At 35.1% G+C, this 22,251-nt stretch overlaps 1 protein-coding gene across 7 annotated transcripts in view; it reads left to right on the plus strand.

Annotated features, from left to right (window-relative positions):
- Positions 1-22,251, plus strand: part of TLCD4 (TLC domain containing 4) — a 65,858-nt gene that overhangs the window by 14,227 nt on the left and 29,380 nt on the right. For 5 of the 7 annotated variants that reach the window (XM_019716838.2, XM_019716844.2, XM_074318952.1 and 2 more), the window contains exons 2-6: positions 6,349-6,514; positions 10,422-10,511; positions 12,225-12,283; positions 14,462-14,556; positions 19,944-20,017. In XM_019716838.2, coding sequence (XP_019572397.1) covers positions 6,360-6,514; positions 10,422-10,511; positions 12,225-12,283; positions 14,462-14,556; positions 19,944-20,017 — 473 coding nt within the window. In that variant the 5' untranslated portion in view covers positions 6,349-6,359. Of the gene's footprint in view, positions 1-3,473; positions 4,248-6,348; positions 6,515-10,421; positions 10,512-12,224; positions 12,284-14,461; positions 14,557-19,943; positions 20,018-22,251 lie in introns of those variants that run through there. The other 2 variants (XM_019716840.2, XM_019716841.2) reach the window with 2 other exon arrangements.

Raw genomic sequence — 22,251 nt, forward strand, 5'->3', positions numbered from 1 at the left:
TGTTATTTTGGAGGCAGGAAAATGATGAGTGAGTAAAGGTCCATGGGTGGTTGAGGTGACATGGAAGAGGAGCCGTTCCAGATCAAGATAAAAGTACTGAGTTGTTCAGGAAACCTGGGCCTTCTACATAGGTAGGAAATCACTCAGGATGATGGCAAGGCTTGAGGACATCAGTGAATGAGGGTCAAAGTCTTTGGGTGGGAAGATGTGTTTGAGAAGTTGGAATATGATACCAGTGAGGAGAGGAAGAGGGTGGTATAACTGAATAGCAAGGCAAAAACATTACTGGGGGTGAGGGAATGGAGGTGTAAGGCCTGAAGGAGACCCTGAGGAGCAAAGAGGATATAGGACCACCTCCTGACTCTCAAGTGTGAGGGACTAGGGAGCCACTGCCTGAGAGGGTTGCAGAAGAGGGGTGTCTTTAGAGCACACAGGGGAGACACCAAGGATGGCGTACTGTTTACTGGGTATGGAACTGCAATTCCAGGGCACCTGGAAGGGTTTGGAGGTGGAGGGGTTGATGGACTGGGTCCAGAGGCTGGGAAGGAACTTGGGATGATGACAGGGATGGTAGAGGATAGATTTCTGCAATGGGGGCTGCCGACATTTGAATGTTGACTAATGTAAACAGAGATTAGTTAGGGGCTTAGGGCCTAATGGCCAGAGAATGATTTCGTTCCACTTGGCTAGAGTGATGACAGACCCAGAAATCACATGTCCTGTGTGCTGCTGGAGATGGATGATGGTGGAAGCAGAAACTTACTGAGTGCACATCTTATGACAGTTGCTGTTCTAAGGGCCCAACATATTATATAGGTTATTCCCTGTGACCACCATGTCATGTTTGTACTGTTGTTATCTCCATTCAGCAGTTGAGAAAACTGGGGTTCAGTTAAGGTAACTTATTAGTCCCATGTCACACAGCCAGCAAGTGGTGGAACTGAGATTCAAACTCAAGACTGTGACTAAGCCTGTGTACTTCCCACCATGTTATAGGTACTTAATATTTTCTTACATGTGAAATTTTGATTTTTTTAAGCATAAAGGACAGACTGCTGAGAAGCTAAATGTAGTATTTAACACAAAATTGCCTCTTGAGATACCAAAATTAAGGTCAGTCCTAGAATCTCAGAGTCTTATTCTGAATGTTAGATCAGCACCCACCCCCTGTGTGCACCAACCCTTCTAGGGTTCCTTTTACCACTTCTGTGGTAGATGCTGGATACTTGTAAATTATTAGGAGGGTCTTCCTTAAATTAAGCTGAACTCTTTCCTCCCTGTAATTTTTGCCCATTTGTGGCATTTTGGGGAATGCAGAATTAAGTTCCCTCTTTCACTTTTCCATAACAGATCTTTAGATATTAGAAGAATGCTTTCGAGTCCTCTCTAAGTAATCTTGTTCCCAAGCTAACATTACAATATGATATGGTTTCTAAAAATCACCATCTTAGTTACAGTAGTCTAAAGGTACTTTGGTATATGATTAATTTAGAGGAAAGTGGGACTGATATGTGCCTTGATCCAAAGGTACACTTCCACACACTAAGGTTTCCCGTGTGTGTGTGTGTGTGTGTGTGTGTGTGTTTGTGTGTGTGTGTGTGTGTGTGTGATGTGGCTATTTTGCTAAGTCCTTTACTTGGAGGTTGACTTTTAAAAATTTGTTCCTATTATATCTTTCTGATTGGGACACATTATTTCAGCTAATGAAGATAATTTTAAATCTGATTCTGTTAACCTATTACACTGCCTATCTTTCCCAGCTCTGTTTTATACGTAGATTGAGTAAAAATATAAATATTTATAAAAATATTACTGAAGCAGACCAAAAACAGAGGACCTTAGGGGACAGCAGGAAATATTTCTGAAGTCTACTTTAGATCATTGATCTACATGCCGCTTTCAGTTTCCCAACGAGCTCTGGATTTACCTAATTTTGTTATCCAGTCACATTTCTTTGTATTACCCGTAGGGCTATCATGAGAAACGTTCAGAACTTTCTTGTATTCAAGTCGTCCTTCATTTGGGATTCTTCAGCCCACCGGGATTTGGCTGTGGGAGTGAGGGATGGGAAGGAGTCCAGGGTGACTGAGCTGTTCTAGACTGGAAGATGGGGAAGTGTTGTGGATGATAATGTCATTCTCTGTGATATGGAGCCCTGGGGAAAGGGCTGGCTTGGGTCATGTAGAGCCTGGCGGGCCTCTGGGATGCCCATATGGAGCCATCCAGAGGGTAGCTGACTGTCCGGACTGTGCTGGGGGAGGTGGGGTCCAATTGCATCTGACTGAAGCTGTGTTGAAGGTGTGTGGCACATGCCCAGGCAGAGCCCATAGTGTTCAGAGAAGAGGTTCTGGGTCAGGGTGGCAGGGGGTAGTCAGCATTGCCACGCTGAGAGCATTCATGCCCGATAGCCTCCATATTTTGATGCAATGGGAAGAAATCTCTATTGTAAGGGAGAGGGCACTAGAGCTTTGAGAGTTGTGAGTGTTTGCAGTCAATGTGGGGAGCAGGAAAAGGATCTTACTAGGGATGGGAAAGGAGTGCTAAGCATGAGTACCACATTCTTGCCAGCTTTTCACTTTCTTGCTGCCCTTAACGACAACCAACCACACAAGACTTTCCCCTGTTTTAAAGGTCTTTTACTTTTAGCGTAGCTCTCATCTGAAACTAGAGAACGTGAAGGGGTACAGTTGTGTGTGTGTATGGAACTGACATTAGTGATTCTAACATGCTCCCTAAGGAATCCCTGTCCTGACAAGGGAGTAACAAGCAAAGGGAAATTAGAGTCATAGTTGTGTTCCCAGGTTGGTAGTTCTAGACTCAGCTGGTGGAACGAGTCCTTCGGGCTCCAGCTCAAAAAGATGTCCTCTTGGTTCACCTTGAACACCTTCAGTATCTCCTCATTGTTTGTGTGTCCTCTCTGCTAGGTATTTACTCCCTGGAAAGCCGGGAGTGCCCCTTGGCACCCTGAACTTACCACTTTATATATAGTGGTGATCTGTTTCTTTGCTTCGCTACTGGTTCATAAGCACGTCCTTCATTTTATTTATTTATTTATTTATTATTTTTTCTTTTTATTTATTTTTTTATTAGTTTCAGGTGTACAAAACAATGTAATCGTTAGACATTTATGTCCCTCACAAAGTGATAACCCTCCTCCCCCAACCTACTACTCCTCTGACATCGTATATAGCTGTTATAGTTCCAACTGACTATTCCTTATCCTGTGTGTGTGTGTGTGTGAGTGTGTGTGTGTGTGTGTGTCTGTGTCTGTGTGTGTCTGTGTGTATATAAAATTATAGTTGACATTCATTATTATTCAGCATCAGCTTTAGGTGTACATTGCAGTGGTCAGGCACGTCCCTCATTTTATATTCTGAGTCTCTGCATAGCACTTGGCTCATGGTGTACATGTGACCGATGTTGGATGAACTGTTGGTTGAAGGAAGACAGAATTAGCCTGGCTGTGCTATTTCTGGTGGCCCTGCCTCTGGGAGAATCCTCCTGCTGGAGGAGGGGGTCTCATAAGCTGATGGCGGAGAGGTGTACTTCAGACCTTTTTATGTCCTTCTTTACTAAGAAACCAGCTTGAATTCAAGTCTATGGAAACAGTCTTGGGGGATGTACAAACGGTGTGTTCAAGAGGTCTCTGGAAGAGTTTCTTTGGTGTCCACAATTCTTTTGAATCAAGAAGGGCTAATTCTTTTGAAGGTTCATGTCTAGACACTTGCCTTGTAAATTGCCACAGAAATATTTTCCTCTTAAGTTCGGCTCAGCCTTTCTGGGACAGTGTCCCAGCCTCTGCTAACTACAAGCCACACGTGGAGGTATATGAACTAGAGCTAATACTTTTCTACTTTTACTGTGTTTTCCTGGACTTAATAATTACCAAACTCTTAAAGGCCCTTAATCTATGTGAGTCATGATCATTGTTTGGTTTTACCTCTTTTACCATCTTGCAAGATTCAGTGAATGAACAGGGACAATTGCTACCTACCAGAAGTCTGGGTTTTCTGAGGAAATTGGTAAAATATCCCTAGAATAGCACTTGATCTGGCATGACTGATGAAGCAAGCAGCTGCTTAATAGGAAGCAGAGCTGGGAGTAGAATGATTTAATTAACTTCTGCCTGTTGAGCCTTTAATGGAAGCCACAACTTGACTTTATGGAGCTCTTTAGTTTTAAATGGAACATTTTTTTTGCAAAAGAAAACTCTCAACATATACCTGATGGACTCCAGTTAACTGACAGTAAGTCTGTTGAAAACATCAGATATCCAGTATAAGACAGACTTAATAAAAACTAGCTCTTTTAAAGAAATGATAATTTTTTTAATGGTGTGCTTTTTTAAATGTATTGGTTAAATTAACAATTTATAAAATCGTTAATGTTGCATGATTCCTATTGAGTTTTATGACAGAACTTTTAGCAACCATTCATAAAATAAATGCTTTATTATATATGTTGAATTTTAACAAAAGTAAATGAACAGCTCATGCCCGGCCACCCTCCAGGACCCACAGGAAACATGCCAACCCTTCCAGGGCAAACTGTCATCATATTTAAGATTATTCATGTTATTCATCTAACCATACAGAGGGTGCCAAAAAAATGTATACACATTTTAAGAAAGGAAAACTGTAATAAAATTGTAATATTCAATATATACTGATGACAAAAGATGAATACAAGTCACGTTTGACTTCTGCAATTACAAGAGGTGCTCAAAGTGGTTACCATCAGCGTCTAGACACTTCTGATTACAGCAAACTACTGCTTGAGCAACGCTGACCAAAGTGTCCACTTGTATACATTTTTTGGCACCCCCTGTATATAAGGTTAGACTCTCTACTACATGGCCTCCAGATCCCTATTTGCTTGCTTGCTTGCTTTATTTTTCTGTCTGTCTGTCTGTCTATCTAGCTATCTAACCTATCTATTATTTGACCCCTATTTGCTTTAATCCTAGAAAAACATCACTTTTCCATCTCACTTAGAAAATCATAATGATGTTTAATTTATGTACAAAACTTACTTTTATGTATTATTTGGTTAATATTAAACTAAAAGACCACAGATTAAAAATTTTAATGCCCAATAAACACATGTTAAAATAAGAAAAAAGTAAACGAGCAGTAAAGTTAATGGAATCTCACAGAGAAGAATTGTAATATCAATATTTTTTGCTGAGCACACACACCAGAAAAAAAGAATGAGGAACGAATTCATTACAGACACATAAATTCTTTCAGAAGGGCCCCTGTGGGGGACTGATTCTTAATATGATATCCTGGTTGGAAGGGAATGAAGTGAGGGTATCGCTTGTACAGCCAGTGACTTCGCTGTTTTTCTAGTGAATTGGCTTCAGTAGGTGACCTTATTTTTCACATTGGGAAGCTGGAAATATCTATTGATTCATTTCCTTTTCATTTGAGGATTAGCTCTATCAAAGAAGAAGTCATAGAAATGTTTTGTTTGCTGGATATGAGCAAATGCTTTAGTGTCCTTTTTTGGCCTAAATGTTCCTAAGATTTTTAGGAGCAAAATAAAGTTCAGCTCAACAAGACAGAAAACATACTGTGAATGTACGTATATGCATATTACTATTTGCTGACTCTATCCTTCAAACCTGAAGCTCTTTTATAAAAATCTTTTATTTTTGAGATAAAAATCCGTGGAGGAATTTTGGTCCAAGGATATGTGTGATTACAGAATATTGTTTTAAAATTAAATACTGATTTAAATAGTAACAGAACAGTAGTGCGGTTATTTTCCAAGATGGTATTATTCTTCTTCTTAAGATTTAAATTTTAATGTTTGTTCCACTGTACAATTAGTTTTTATTATGTAATTATTTTGTTTTTGCTATTGCAGATAATGTTTGTTCTATTATTGCTTAATTGTTTCTCAGAAATTATCTAACCAACTCTCATTTTATAAATGAAGAAGTTGAGTTATAGAGAAATCAAGTAATTTGGCCTTAGTTTAATTACAAATATTACTAAAAGAATACCTGCAGTTACAGCGCTGGAAATTCCCTCATAATGTTAAACTCTAAGACTCAGATCATTTTGAATAGCGTGATGTTAAATTTGTCTCCTGAAATTTATAACATTGAGATCTTTAAGATAATAGATTTTTTCCCCTCTTTTATTTTAAATACAAATATAAGATATATGACAAATCATTGCTACAGGCTCAAAATTCTTATAGTTTCTTTGTATTCTTACATTTGTGCTAAATTAAAATAAATTAGTAAAAATACAACCACACTCTTTTAATATAAAAAAATTAATTTAAGCTTATCATGAGCAATTTAAAGCAATTTATAGCCCTTATTTCTCTTAACAGGTTGAAGAAATATGGACACCAATACCAAACTGGTCATCAGCACTGTTTTTACCAGCTTTTTCGCCTTTCAGCTTCTTTTCCACTTTATAAGTTACTGGTTTTCAGCAAAAGTTTCTCCAGGTTTTAACAGTCTCAGCTTCGAAAAGAAGATTGAATGGAACTCAAGGTAAAGCTTATGAAAATGTAATTGATTTTTTAAAAAGCTGGTTTTATGAAATTAAATGATTTAAAATACTTCCCAAAAGTTTTTCATTTAGGACCTTACAAAAATCTGAGATCAATTTTTTTATTTGACCTTAGCAATGAAAGAAAAGACAAGTATATAAATCTCACACAAGAAAAATTTAAAAGCTTTTATATTGAAAGGTGGTAGGAAAAAGTTATTCCACTTTCTGGGGAAATGTCGGAAGGTTAAGTAGATTTTAGCTGCTGTGGAAGAGTGCTGTTTTGCATTCTTCTCTGCAATATTTATGACAACAAACACATGGTCTTTGGAAATGATAACAGATGTAAACATTAGTTGGGGCTCTGAGTAGCCTATATATAGCATTGGCTGGCTTAGCCCAACCGGAGCAGTTGAATGCCACATACCAGAGAACATGGTGTACGATTAGCACATCTGTGTCTCTCTTTTAATGAACTTTTCATTACAATTCAGAGCCTTCCAGAATCTATTTTTTTTATTATACAATCCTAAAGTAAAAATTGCTTCTTAGATTTTTTTTTTAAAATAGAAAATGAATAAGACGTGTAATGATATAGAAGACTGGGATACTTTTAATTAGTTGGTTTGCACATTTTTGTGTGTTTGCAACTCCTTAATCTCTCACAGGATTTCAAACACAAAATGACTCTGATGACTGCCTCACTGACTTTAGAGCCTTTCAGGTGCCCAGACATCGCTGTGCATTTTCAAACCTCAGAGTAGAACAGCTATGGGAATATTTTTTGTCGTCATTATTTAAAGTTAATGTTAACTATACAATGAATTCAGCAGGTCTCTAAAATTACTATAGTCAGTTTTCATTGAAATTTTCTTTTAAAATTAAAGACCTTCTGTCAAAGTTCAAGTATTTATTTGAGCATGGTCATATTTAACCTGAAATCCCCCCTCCCCTTTTTTTTTGCGCCAAATTGTTTTGCAGGCATCTACTTTTATAATTCAGACTGTGAATAAGACATTAGTTGTTTTCTTCAGCACCTTACACTGATTTGTCTGGTTCATATATGATACAGCTCTTTTCATCCCAAAAGTGAGAATTCTTTCTCCATGTATATTTGAAAAATAAGAGGCATGATTTGTCTTAAGAGTAGCACAAAGATCAAATGTCGGATATTAAAGGTACTAAACATTATTTTAAAAAAACCTTTCTAATATGAAGATAGATAGACTAGTGGGAAAGAGAAGGAAGGGACATGGGGAAATACATTTTCTGTGGCTAAATTTTGAACTATTTTCACTGTGGTTCGAGGGGGTAAATGCATTTGAATCTTGAAGACTTGCAAGCCAAAGAAATAGAGAGGGCACAAAGAAATAGGAGCAAAAATGAAAATGAAATGAAATGATGAAACTAAAAAATACTTTGCATTATTTAGTCTTATCACTGCCATTCTGTAATGCATGGAATTTCCATTTGGGAAACTGAGTTCCCATTTTAAAAAGGAGTCTAGGATTATATAAGATTCATTATGCTATTCAAGTGGTGTTCTCTCTCTCCTTTTCTGTCCCTCAAATTTACTCCTATTTCTCACATCAGCTGGGTTTACATGGGACTTAAGCTGTGAGGTGGTGAGTGCAAAGAAGGAAAAAAAACTTGCTGCTTTTTGAGCAAAGAACACATATCTGTCTTGAAATCCAGCCTCCATTCTTTAAACAGATCAGCATAACACATATAATTCTTCCTAGCAATCAGGAAGGTCTCTGAATAATGAGTAGTCCAAGTCATCTAGTAGAAAAAGGACAGGAAGGAAAAACTCACTGGAAAATTCATACCTGAGAGATAGCAGTTTAATTAACTATAAGTGAGAAATTGCTATACTTAATGGTTCCTTTTCTGAAAACATATACTTATACGTGTTATTTATGTCATAATTAAATATTTTTTCTTATATCTATTTGCTTTCCTACTGTATAGGAAGTCCTATTGTATTGAAATCTTCTTATTTTTAAATCAACTTTTCCAAAATTGAACTGTTTTGTCTGTTTGAACTATCTAATTTTTATTGGTAATACTCATACTACTTGTGAATGATTAAATCAGCAACTTTAAATTGCTATTCTAAAATGGTCATTATTTCCTTAAAAAGCACTATCTTTTTATAAGCACAAACATTTCTTTTTAACCCTCTTTTGGAAAATAGTTGAAGTATTTTATCTTAGGTAGCATCATAGTTTTTCTTTTTAGACACTAAGGCATCTATATTTCACTTTGTCAGGAACCTGATTTTAAAGAACGAAAGATGGAATTTTTACTAACAGAAGTTGCTAAACAAATAGACTTTTAATACAGAATAGTATGTAAGCACAGAGTGTTTCCTTCTCCTGTTCATGGTAGTGGGAGCTATTTGATCCAAGTATATTTAACTTTTCTCTCGTGAATTATATGCCATTTCCATCACCGAGGGTTGTAATTCTTTCCATTAACCATATGACGTCTCAACAGAGAAGGGAATTCGAGGCCTGAGCATCAGGAACAAAAAGTTAGATTTTTTTCCAAAAGGAAACTTTTTGATGTAAGGTTATTAAAAACTAAAACAGGCTTGTGAGAGGTTATGTTTTTTCTTTTCAAAGAATTTTTGAATGGCAACACACAACTGATTATATCACTATTTAGATGGAGTATTCTATTTGAGATAAAGGATCTTGCACTTTTATCCCGTATGTATTCAAATGGGATACAGGGGTACTTGGCATGAAAATTCCAGGCTTGTAAACCAGATAAATTGGGTTAATTATTCACACTTCAAAATGATTTTTTTGTATTACAAAGGATTCGTTTTGTCGATGCCTTTATAGTAGCGTGAATCTTTGATCATTTAAAATATGATTTGATTGAACTTGACATAGCTATTTAGGATCACATTATCTATTAGATCAAGTGCATTGATATTTCAAGTTACAATAAGATTTTCTAATATCAAACTTTATATTAGTTGATACATTTCACTTTTAAAGATTTGGTATCATATTATACAGAGAAATTCATTACACACCATTAATTTCTAAAGAGAAAACTTGCTATTCCTTTTTTCTAATGAAGAGAAAAGGAACTTCATTACTTGTATACTTTTTCATGTGTGAATAAATATAGAGTATCCTGTATACCGTTCTTTAGGTCATATCACAGAGCTTGGATATTGATTGAGTCATTAAATTATTAGCAAGAGACGTTCATAGAAACTGATATTTTTCATCTAAATCTTATTCCTTCCATAAAAGAAAATTTGACCTGGATGTTGTGAAGCTTTTGCTTTCACTTGAGCATTTCTTTTAAAAACAGATAGATTTTCGGTGTAAATTCATGGTCACAGATTTTCTGTGTAAATTTCTGTGTAAATTCATGGTGCAATAATTCAGGTGAATGTGTATTTCATGGTCCGTTCCAATTCTGATTCAGGATATGGAGTTGGTTGAGGCCCGAAGATTTGGAAGTCATTTCTTATTGGAGCAGGAACCAAATCCCACAGTGATGCCGCTGGGGAGGGAGCTCCATCTGAGCAGAGTGTAGGGTGGTGGGCTCACCAGTCACCATCTGTTTGCACAAAGCTCAACTCCATCATAAGATATGCTTCTGCTTTAGAATTTTAAACCAATAAGTGATTCACCAATTTTCTAGCAGGAAATTGTAGATCTGGGTATTTTTCTTATTATTAATTCCAAAGTAAACTTGTGGCCCTTGGATTTCTAAATGGCAATTTCGTATTATACGTACTCTCAGATGTGCTCTATTCTTGTATTTAAATGTTTCCAGATTTAACTTCTTCAGAATGTTAGACATTTTGTCAGAATTAAAGTTTATTGCAAAGAATCTGAAATCCTTGTGTGCATTTCATTTCATTTCATTTCATTTCAGGGTAGGATCTACATGCCATTCTTTGTTGGTTGGGGTTTTTGGCCTTTACATTTTTTTGTTTGATGAGGCTACAATTGCTGATCCACTTTGGTAAGCTGTTTCTTTCCAATATATTCAATTTGATTTACATTTTAATATTAATTATTAATAAGAACATCACTTTAAAGTAGAAAACGTTGATGGTGTATGATTTATTGAAATGCTTGTATATAAACTTATTCCAGCAAGGTGCATTAAAATGATTTTAGATTTGAATGCAAATAATGAGGGTTGTTTTGCCTTAGTATTGCTGTTGTTATCCAAAACAGGGAAAATACGATGATGTAAATGTTTATACTGTGTTAGTAAAACCAAGTTAGGATAACCACTGAGCAAAAATGAGTTATTATTGAGGTAGGATAGTCAACTTGGATAACATCTACTTAAGACTCAGTCTTCCAATTTATGTTTGATTTTGACCCATCATTTGATATCAAAGATAAGAAAATGAGACTTACAGATGTCCATGTAAGAGGAATTTAGTACCACATAAAATTTGAAGTACTAGTAATAACTGTGTTCATCACTAATAGGATAATTTGTAAGACGGTTCTTTCTGAAAAATTTAAATGTCATTCCAAGGCAGAAATTTTACAAACTGTATTTCCTGGGTTCATCTTAGTTTGAGAAATGAGGTATGTTTTGAGAAAGCGCTGCATGGTGATGTGGGGCAATTTAACCAGGACTTGGACCGTCTTTGTTTGACTGCAATAATGTTTTGATGTTTTTCATTCATAAATATGGAATAATGCCCATCAGAATTATACCAGTATTGATCAATTTTCATTGGGAAGATATTTTTCAAAGTGTATCTATTTAGTGAATTTAATTCCTCGACAAAGTTTTTGTATAATCTACCCAAACAATTTTTAGCTTTGTTCTTTTCATATTCTTATTTTATTAACATGATTGTTAACAGAACCAGTTCTTTTTTTGGAAAGTAAATTTTATAAGATTTGATTCATTGATCAGTTTTTGTCCATATCAAACTTTTACCTATTATAATTTTTGATATTTTTACATTTTCTTTGATGACATAATTTGTTCCAGGTCCAATTTTCCAGGATCATATTTGCAGATCAAAATTTATAAAGAAGATATAACTTCTGCTGAGTCTTTTCATTTGTAGTTTAGCTGTTATCAATTTTATTTTCTGTTCATTTCACCAGTAGTTCACATCATAAATCAGATGATAAAGGACTGATAATTTGTATTTGTTTCTTGGAGTGAAGAGCATTAGTAGGGCTAAAGTGTAGGATCTTGATTTGTGGAGGGGTCAAAACATCAGGATTAAGCGGTCTTGCTCCAACCATGTACTGATGTATGAAAACAAGCAAGTCCCTCCAGTATGCAGTAGAGTGATGATGCTAATAGTATATGGCCTCATATCAGGGGCAGGCTAGACAATTTCTTGAGGTTATTTGAGTTTCTGATTCAGAATAAGGAATAAAAAAAAAATCAGCATCTGGAATTCTGTTTGAATTCTATTTGAAACAAATCACATGAGAACACATTTATAAAAAGTTGTCTTTTGATAAAACTATTTTCCTAAAACTTTTAGCTAATAAATATAAGAAATTATTATTTATGCAATTAGAAGTACAAGTATTATTATAGCTAACACAGTACCTTGTGCAAATGACAATTTACCATTTGAGAATCTATGGAAAGCATTCTGATTATATTTAAATTTCAATAGAAAAAAAGTAGCTGTCATCTATAACCTATGTGCTAAAAAAGATACTTTTTTAAAAATATTTATAGGGGTGATTCATCGCTTGTAAAAGTGAATATTGCTGTTTCTTCAGGCTACCTCATTTCTGGTATGTGATATGTCGTTCACTGTTTCTAAGTTATTCATGGACTTATGCAAGGAATATACAGTCTATGCTTTTGCTTTATTTATTTGAGAAGTAGCTTTTAGGACCCATACAGTGGGAATAAATGCTTGCTGTGATGGTACATGAAACATTTTCCTGTTGGCTCTCTGGTTCTTGTTGAAGATCAGAGCTGCTGGGGCCTGGACAGTTTTTAATAGCGATGGTTCATTTTGGCCTAACGAGCCTCTCAGGTGGAATTACTGTGAAGCTAATGAAGTTTAAGCTTCAATTGACTTTGAAATGTGTTCCCATGGCCATGGTTTTGTATTGTTTTGGTAAAATTTGCAAAAGCAAACTATTTTAGCCATAATTAGTTAAGGTCACAGACTCTTTCTTCTCCACATTTCCCTCTGTCACATTTCCCCTTGTGTTGGATAGGGTTGGAATAGCCTTTGATACAACTAGACAAAGGGAAGTTAAGTTGAGCATATGCCATTTAAATTGCTTTTTGAAAACATATTTTGGACTGTCTTCATAAAATAAGAGAAAAATAACAGATCTCTTACTTGGGCATTTATATAGGGAGACCTATTTTATAATTTTCAAATTTAATAAATAGCTGAAAGAAAATCCAAATAAAAATAATGGAATATGAAGCAAAATTGATAAAGATGGGTAATGGACTCAGTCGAAAATTTTCTACCATCAAGAAGTGATCAAAATATTAGATTATATCAAAACATGTAATTCATTAAGAGGAAGAGATAAATTTTGAAGAGAAATAATGAATAGGCTATTATCTGATGGCCCAATTAAAAGAAGAGTGAATCATGTAGACACATTGAAAAAAATTTGCTAATTTGGCACATAATGCTGTCATTGACAAGAATAACACAAAATTTATAATATATCTCACACATTGGTTAATGAATATTGTCAATTCAGAGTCGTCACTACCCAAGAAATTTTGTAGGAAAGAAACTTGGTAAAGGTTTCCCCAAATAAGATAAGGTCCAAAACACTTAAAAATAAGAGTTATGAACTTTTCTAAACTGAGCTGAATGAAAAGTGAATTCTATTTATTCTCTCTTTGGAAAATATTACAAGATCGTTACCATAATAATTGGTGACTAAAAGGTACACAGCTAAAATGTGTAGGGAAAATGTATCTAACAGGAGTACCAGGAAGTTAATTACTAATAGTGTTATATTGTCTTGATTTCCATATTTGTGCTATTTATTTTCTCCTTAAAATTTGTAATCTGATGATTTCTTTTCTCTTTATAAATATTTACATCCAGTTTTATATTAACACGTTGCGTACGGATCACGAGAATCTTCACAAGGGATTTAAACCCCGCCGTACGCAACGTGTTAATAGCTTTTTATTTTTTATAAAAGATTTCCATACTTTATAATCTCCGACTCCATAAAACCTCAGTTTTCCCCTAATTTCCATACATGATAGCCGTTTGTTTCCATGTCTAAATTTCATGTTTAACCATTGGGTAAAGAAAATAGTTGCATTAACATTTTGAAAAGTTTGTTTTATTAAGTGAAATTATTTTCTGAATCATGGTGTTTAGATTCAGAATCTTTTAAAGAAAATTGATGCCTTGACTTCTTTCTTTGGTGTGTCTTTTTAACAGTCATTATTCTTGGTGGCTTTTGCTATTTTGAATTAATATTTAATCACATCCTTTGTTAATTTTTAAATACTTTTTGTTGAATTTGTGTTACAAATGAGTTGGTCATTATTTACCTTTTCTGTGACCATCACATCTATTTGAATTATTGTAGTGATGGAAATCAGCAATTTAAACTTATTTTAAAATTATTTTTATTCAGTAAAGTTTTCACTTTACTTAACCCTGGAAACATGTTATTCATTTATTCTTTCAACAAATATATTACATAGCTACATGCCAGTCACAGTGATAGATGCCCACACTTGGTCCTCATTCTGGAGGAGTTACAGTAGAGTGGGGGAGACAGTTATACAGAAGCTGATACTTTATGATAAAGTGGGTAATTGGACAACTGAGGTATAAACAAAGTGCTGTGGGCTCAGAGTGTACTGTGACAAATTGTCAGGAGAGAGAGTTAAATACACATTAAAAAAACCAAAAACAATGCAACTTTCTTCCTGTGTAATAACTTACGTATTTTTCTTTTTTACAGATTTGTTGATTCTCATTTTATATTGGAAAGTGATTGGTGACAAATATTTTATAATTCACCATTGCACAGCGCTGTATGCCTACTTTCTTATACTGGTGAGTGCCGGGTTTTACAAGAGCCTGAAAAGCAGACAAGAGTGGGAGGAATTACTTAAGGGTTGACATAAATCTAAACATAAAATTCTCAAATTTTCAAGATCAACTGAAAATTTATTCAGAGTCCCTCTTGTGGTATGCTATCTTATTTATTAACAAAAGTAATAACTTTACTTGGGTGTCTGTTTTAGTGTGTCTGTTTGAATTCATAAACTTTGAGAAAGGCAGATGACCCCAATTTCTTGAATTTTCACTTAAAACCTTTAGGAGCCTGTAGCTATTGATATTTGTCTTTCTTTTTTCATTTATGATTGAATCTGTGTCTAGCCAGAACTAGGTATAGAGCCCTGTACATCCAGATAAAATATTTTTCTGTTCAATTCCATGTATAATTCCATGTACATGCATAATTAAACTTAGGTGTTGTGAGAGCAGTGTGGAAGTTTGCTCAGAGACTTCATCAGAATTTCATGACTGGGCTAACACAGGACACTCACAGCAAATCTCTGGCAGTACTACCTATTAAATTTTATATCTAAAATTACTTTTTACATATTATACATTTGTAAATTAGCAATTTTATGTCCTGTACATGTTTGTTAGGCTTCACAATGAATTATTTTTCAATCTAGATATACCAACAAGCCCAAGATAGATATTTAGAAATAATTGATATATGTAAACAAGGATAGTATACATTTTATGTAATAGATATGGTATACCATTTCATGTTTTCTCTCTTTTAAAACTTAAATGTAATCACTGCCTTTTTTTCTTAGTTGATATTACTAAAATCTGTATATTACTGGACATTTGTGACTATATGGAGGATTTTTTAAAAATTCGCATAAATGTGTATTAATAATATTATTCTATTTTTCTTATGTTTACCCACACAAAGATACCTGGTAAATAAGACATGTATTTGGCAATATTTCTGCAAGAATCAGATATGTCAAAGCATCTCTCTGTATCACTCATTCGAAGTCATAAATCTAAATAGCACAATATAAATGTTTTAAAAACTATGCTGGTTTTAATGTTCTAAATAAGTGCTCATGTATCCTGAAAGTTATCTATAATCATTTTATTTTTCTGAAACAATAGGCTGTTTTTACGGGCATTTCCTACTGTTTATTTCTTTGTCTTTTTTGTATTTTAATAGATACAGGTAGGTAGTTATAAAATACAGACTTATACTTTTTATACTATGTCTTCAGTATTTGGTATACAAGCGTTTTGTTTCCTAAAACTTTTGCTAAAAAGACATGGAAACTGACTAACAAAATACTGGTTAACTCTGGGAAGAATGTGTGTGAGTACCCGCTGCGGTTTAGAAATATGTTCTTTGAACAGGAGTCACAAGTAATCATTGCACTATGAAAATAATACAAGCTAGTGAAAGATAACAGGTCATTTACATGCATTTGTAAATATACTATGACGTGCTCTTTGCTCTTGGCCACTGAAATCACAGGCTTGGCAAGTGGCTGGCGGTGCACGGATTGGCAAGTTGAATATTTAATCATGTGGGATGAATACTGTTTTCTCTTTGGAGTTTTATGCTTTATAAATATATCAGTAAGTGCATGCTGGATTTTTAAAAAAGAACTCATCTTTTGTCTTATTTCATAAAGTTGACCAAAAAATTAACTGCAACTTTTTTTCTAGAGATGGTTGCTTTTCGATATGTCTTCCTGTGTTATATTTTATGAAATAAATGAATGGTATGAAATAAATTTATGTAATTAAAGTGAATCTGTTATAGGGAAACAAAATAGAAAAAATTATGAAATAATTGTTTATAAATATAGTGATCCCATGTCATTTATTGATCTTACATTTACTCTGAATATAAGAAAATTTTTTTTCCATGAGTAAATTCCCAGGCCACTTTGTGCATTTTAAATAAGGCTAACAAAATAATAATAATAATAGTAACATCAATGACTGCGATAATTATTATTTTGTATGGACTTTTAGTATTTTTATCATTTGTATAATAAAAACTGGCATTTGGAAAGCACTTTGACTTGATACTTGTGCAATGATTTAAGTTGTTTGTAGTAAGCTTTTTTCCTTAAAAGATTTTCTAATTGGAACTAAATAAGACTTCAAATGAAGAATAGAGGTAAGTTACCTGTGAGTTTTAAATGTATGCTTGAACCTTGAGGATAGTGTAGTTGAAAAATCGAAAAGTAAGATTCTTTTGACTTTAGGGAATTATCGGGTATTTATAGGTTATACCGTGTTTCCCTGAAAATAAGACCTAGCCTGGTCCCATCAGTTGTAATGCGTCTTTTGGAGCAAAAATTAATGTAAGACCTGCTCTTATTTTACTATAATATAATAAATAATATAACATAACATAATATATAATATATTATGTTATGTTATATCATTATATAATATAATACATATACAATATAATATAATATAACATAACACACGGTCTTATATAATACAATATGATTGGGTCTTATATAAGACCGGGTCTTATATTACTGTTTGCGTCAAAAGACGCATTAGAGCTGATGGTCCGGCTAGGTCTTATTTTCGGGGAAAAACGGTATATAGCTTGCACCAATAGCATGTCACATATGCTAAAAAAAGAAGCTGTTTTCAAATTTAGACTATTAGGGAAGGTACAGTAGCAAACAAAATGACAGCTTTCCTGGTTAGACCATATCCAAGATCATCATCATCTGCAGTCCCTAAACTGGCACGTGCTGGTATAGCGACTGCCAGATAACTGTAGAGGGGAGATTAGATGAGGTAACTATTGTCCTATAACAAACAAACAATTAAAGGACCCGCAGAGGTCAGCCTAGAAAAGCTAAGTCGTAGGATATCATGGCTTTGAAATGTCCGTGGAAATGTGGAAGGACTGTTAAGTGGAAGAGAGAGTAGACTTATTTTGGATTAATTGAGATGTTGGAACTAGAACCAATGGAATGGTAAAGAGAGGTTGGGGAGACTTCTGTTTTACAGAAGAGACATCCCCAGTGAATAGAAGATCTTAACAATGGCCTTTTAAAGTGGTTCTTCTACCCTAAGATATCTTCAATCAGCTAGATATAAAAATAGATATAAAAGGTAGACACTTTGAGTAGGAGCTTGCACTACATCATCTTTAAAGTTCTGAGATTCTGTGATTCAACTGTTTTGTTGAAATGATTTGATTTAGTTCTAATACTGGAGAGCTAGGCAATGGGCAAGTAAGAATAAGCCAAGTTATGTCACCAACTTCTTAAGTAACTGTGGAAGGAAGGGGTGAAAGCAGCTGGCCTGCAAATCTGTTCACTTCTTTGGGAGAAGGGAGGGGAAGAAAAGAAGGCAGGTACCTCCGGTCTAATCTCCTTGTTAATGGGACTTTTGGGTCAGTAGTACTGGCATTGGTTACGAGGAAGTGATCTTAACTCTGACATTCCCTTAGGATGTCCCTGGCTAATGATTCCCTACAGTAAGGAGAACCTGGGATATCCGAGGCTTGACTCTTGGAGAATGTCATGCAGGCTGTAGAACTTTTCGGGGTTATAAGTTACCCCCTCATGCTGTGTGAGGAAACTTGTGAACCTCACTTAGTAGAACCTTCATATCTTCTGTGCCAGAGCCCCTTGTTCAACACAGGAAGGACCTGGCTTGCCAATTACCCTTGATGCCCCAGACCTCCCTCCGCTTCCTCTGAATTATTTGATAGCCTCTATCCTTGTAATATTTAGTAAGGCTTAATACTAGGTAAGTAAGATCACTGTTTCCCATGAGTCTGATTCAGCAATCTAATCCTGTTAGCTCAAACCTCAACTCTTCATGTAAGTAAACAGTCAAAAACCTTGAATGATTAAAGTTAAGCAAATAGTTATTAAATGTAGGGTGGATTTTGTTCCCAAATCTCATTTCTAGATTGATGGTACTCTGAAAGGTTTCCCATGGACATATGCTAAGGCCCTGGGTCAGTCTAAATAACCTATAAAAAAGAACACAGTCACATTGTTTCCCATTTGGGATATCTAAAACTTCTCTCATACCAATTATACAGACCTAGTGGTGGGAGCTGCCCATCCCACTCCAAACCATTTGTGGTGACAGTATTTAGCACTGTGCTGGCATAATAATGTAGATGCATAATAATTTTAGTTATCTTTTTCCCGTATCTTCTAAATCTCCGATCCTAGTCATTCTCAACTGTTAGAAAATTAAATTTCCCATGGTACAAAAATCCAAATTTTCATAATCTCTGGCTAAAAGAATTTTCTTTTAAGCTCTGGAAGGGATCAGACAAATCCCATTTTGTTTTCCCTCAGAGTCATGCAGAGGCCATGGCAAGTAGGAATTTTACTCTAGGCAAAGCTCCTTTGTAGATGGCAGAAGTGGAAACACATGTTGACCAGAAGTGAGCTGTGAATTTTGCCATAATTTACTAACAGTAAAATGTTAAAATTGGTAATTTATTTATTTAAAAATATTAGAGCACACTTAAATCTATCTTTCAATAGCATCTCTCTCATTGATATTGCAGTAGGTTTACTTGAGTAGGTGGAGGATAATGTCATGAGGAAGTAGACATAACATGAAGCTTATTGAATGCCTACCTGTGCCCATAGAAATATGGGCCATACATGATGCTCACTGTCATGAGTGTATTAGATTAAACAGGTGGAGAGTCATTGATGTACAGAAAGCAATATTATGCAGCTTAGTCCTACACTTCTGTGCAGCTCACAGTGATTTTGTACTAAGAAGGTGGGGGTAAAGGGTAAGGATATGATAGAAACTGTGGGATCCAATTAGATAGCTGAGATTTAAATACAGGAAACTATTTTAAAAGTCAAGCAATACATCACCCAGTGATAAATCTGTGATGCTGTAGCAGTTCGGGGAATAAAAAGATGAGTGTGTTAATTTGTATTAATTTTTTTGGTCTGAATACGAATGTTTGTAAAAAAAATTCTGAGTTTGTAGAAATATAGGGCTTCATAAGCATAACGTTTTCTAGGTCTGATTGTCCAGAGATAATTACTGATAATTCTTTTTTTTTTTTTAATTACTGATAATTCTTGATGTATATTCTTGTAGTTTCTATGCCATTACTAATGGCTACTTGCAGAATTCCTTAGCATAACATAATTGCTTAAAATCTGTTTTTATAAGTGAACAGTATATACATAAATGAATATAAGTGTACAACACCTTTTGTCTTTTAAAAATATTGTAGAATTCTAGTGACATTTCTAAATTCTCGTAAAGAAAAAAATCAGTTTAACACACTTGGTCTATTTTGATGTTAATTGTTATTTTATGCTAAGAAGCTATTGAATGTTTTTCAATATTTGGAACTCTTGATGAGAACGTTACCCCCGACACTGTGTTTTATGTTCAACTCCCAGAGAGATGGCGTGCTGGGATACATTGGGAATTTCCGCTTGCTCGCAGAATTTTCCAGCCCCTTTGTGAATCAGCGGTAGGTTACTGATATCCTTAATTACTTTAAACTTGTGCCATTTATTTTTAGTCTGGGGAAATTTTTTCCCCCAAAATCCTAAAGCTACTATATAAAAATAAACATGTGATATGAATTATTGTCACCATGTACAGTACTGTAAACCCTGGAAGTACATGGTTTATATTTGCTTTCTTTATTTTGTCCTATCTTTTTTGCCCTTTAATCCATTAAAATTAAGTTTCCTCCTCTGTCATTTTGCTGGAAATGTTTCATTAGTGGCACAGGTGAATTCTCTTGGGTGCCTGTCCTCTTGTGTCTCTGTGGACTTGCTGCTGTTGATCACCTCCTCTTCTAATACCTAACTCCCTTTCCTTTCATGACCCTGCACTCACCTGGTTCTCGTATTTCTCTGACCATCCTCTCTGTCTTCTTTGTAAGAAGCAATTCCACAAAGGCTGGTGTTCCCCAGGGCTCTCTTCTGGTCACACTGATCTACTCTGTGCTTTTCCCTGAGCAAGCTCTACTTTCATGGTTTCAGCTCTTACCTGTTTGCTCATTTTAGTTTGGATTGCATGAATTTTAGAATCAGATAGACTCAAGTTGCAATTCTACCTTGCCGCTTCCTTGCTCTGACCTTGGATAAAGTATTTAACATCCCTGTACTGCAAGTTGCTTTCTCTATAAAAAGAGCATGTTTAATATTACCTGCTTCTTTATTTTCTCCTCCCAGGTGGCACATCAAATTCAATACGTCTAAAATAGAATGCACCATATTTTCCTCTGTATTCCCTTGTTTAGCATGTGGCTCAGCTGTTGTCTCACTTATGCCTGCTCGACAGGTGGAGTCATCTTTGACTGTTTCTCCCTCACCTGTGTTTGGTCATCACCAGGTCCTACCACATCACCTCTTAAATGTTTCTTGCCTGTGCCTCCTCCTTTCCAACTCTACTGTCAGTGCCCTTGTTCATCATCTCTTGCCTCAGCTACTGTACCAGCCTCTACCCCTGTACTGCCCAGTAGAGTAGCCACAAGCCACATGTGACTACTTACACTGAATTTAATTAGATCAATTAAAAATTCAGTTTCTCGGTCTTACTTGTAGCATTTAAGTGCTTCATAGCCCCATGTGGCACATTTCTAGCACCTTCATTGTTGCAGAAAATTCTTTTGGACAGAGTGTGTGGGTGGGTGTGTGTGTCAGAAAACTAAGGTTCGAGGGCCAAACTCTCTGCCTTTTTTTTATAAATAAAGCTTTATTGGTACACCGCCATATTCACTTGTTTACCATGAATGCTTTTATACTGCAAAGGCAGAGTCGATTAGTTGTTACAGAGACTGCATAGTTTCCAAAGCACCTTTGTTTTAAAAAAGATTTTTATTAAAATATAGCTAACATGCAATACTATATTAGTTTCAGGTGCACAGCATAGTTATTCAGCAGTACCCACCTGGCACTATACAGCGTTATTACCATGTTATTCCTTATACTCCCTATGCTAAGAAGTAATCATAATGATAAGTCCAGCAACCATCTGACACTGCACCATGCTGTCACAATATTGACTATATTTTCTATGCTGTATATTACATCCCCAAGACTTACTTGTTTTATATCTAGAACTTTGAACCTCTTATTCTTTATTTTCCCCCCTTTAAAAATTTTTCAATTACTGTTGACATTCAATATTATATTAGTTTCAGGTGTACAGAATAGTGGTTAGACATTTATGTAATTTAGGAAGTGATCCGCCTGACTAGTACCCACCTGGCACTGTACATAGTTATTACAATATTATTGGTTATATTCCCTATAGTTTACATCCCCATGACTATTTTATAACTACTAGTTTGTATTTCTTAATCCCTTTACCTTTTTCCCCCTGCACCTAATCCCCCTCCCATCTATCACCCCATAGATCTAGTACCCATCTGACACCATACATGGTTATTACAATATTACTGATTATATTCCTTATGCTATACCCTACATCCCCATGACTGCTCTGTAACAAATTTGTGCTTCTTAATCCCTTCCCCTTTCACCCACCTCTTACCCCTCCCACCTGGCAACCGTCAAAATGTTCTCTGTATCTATGAGTTTGTTTCTATTTCGTTTATTTGTTTATTTTGTTCTTTAGATTCCACATACAAGTGAAATCATATGACATTTGTCTTTCACTGTCTTACTACACTCAGTACAATACCCTGTAGATCCATATATATTATCACAGATGACAAGATTTTGTTATTTT

Source organism: Rhinolophus sinicus, linkage group LG14 (genome assembly GCF_036562045.2).
Source record: "Rhinolophus sinicus isolate RSC01 linkage group LG14, ASM3656204v1, whole genome shotgun sequence".
Taxonomy (NCBI): Eukaryota; Metazoa; Chordata; class Mammalia; order Chiroptera; family Rhinolophidae; genus Rhinolophus; species Rhinolophus sinicus.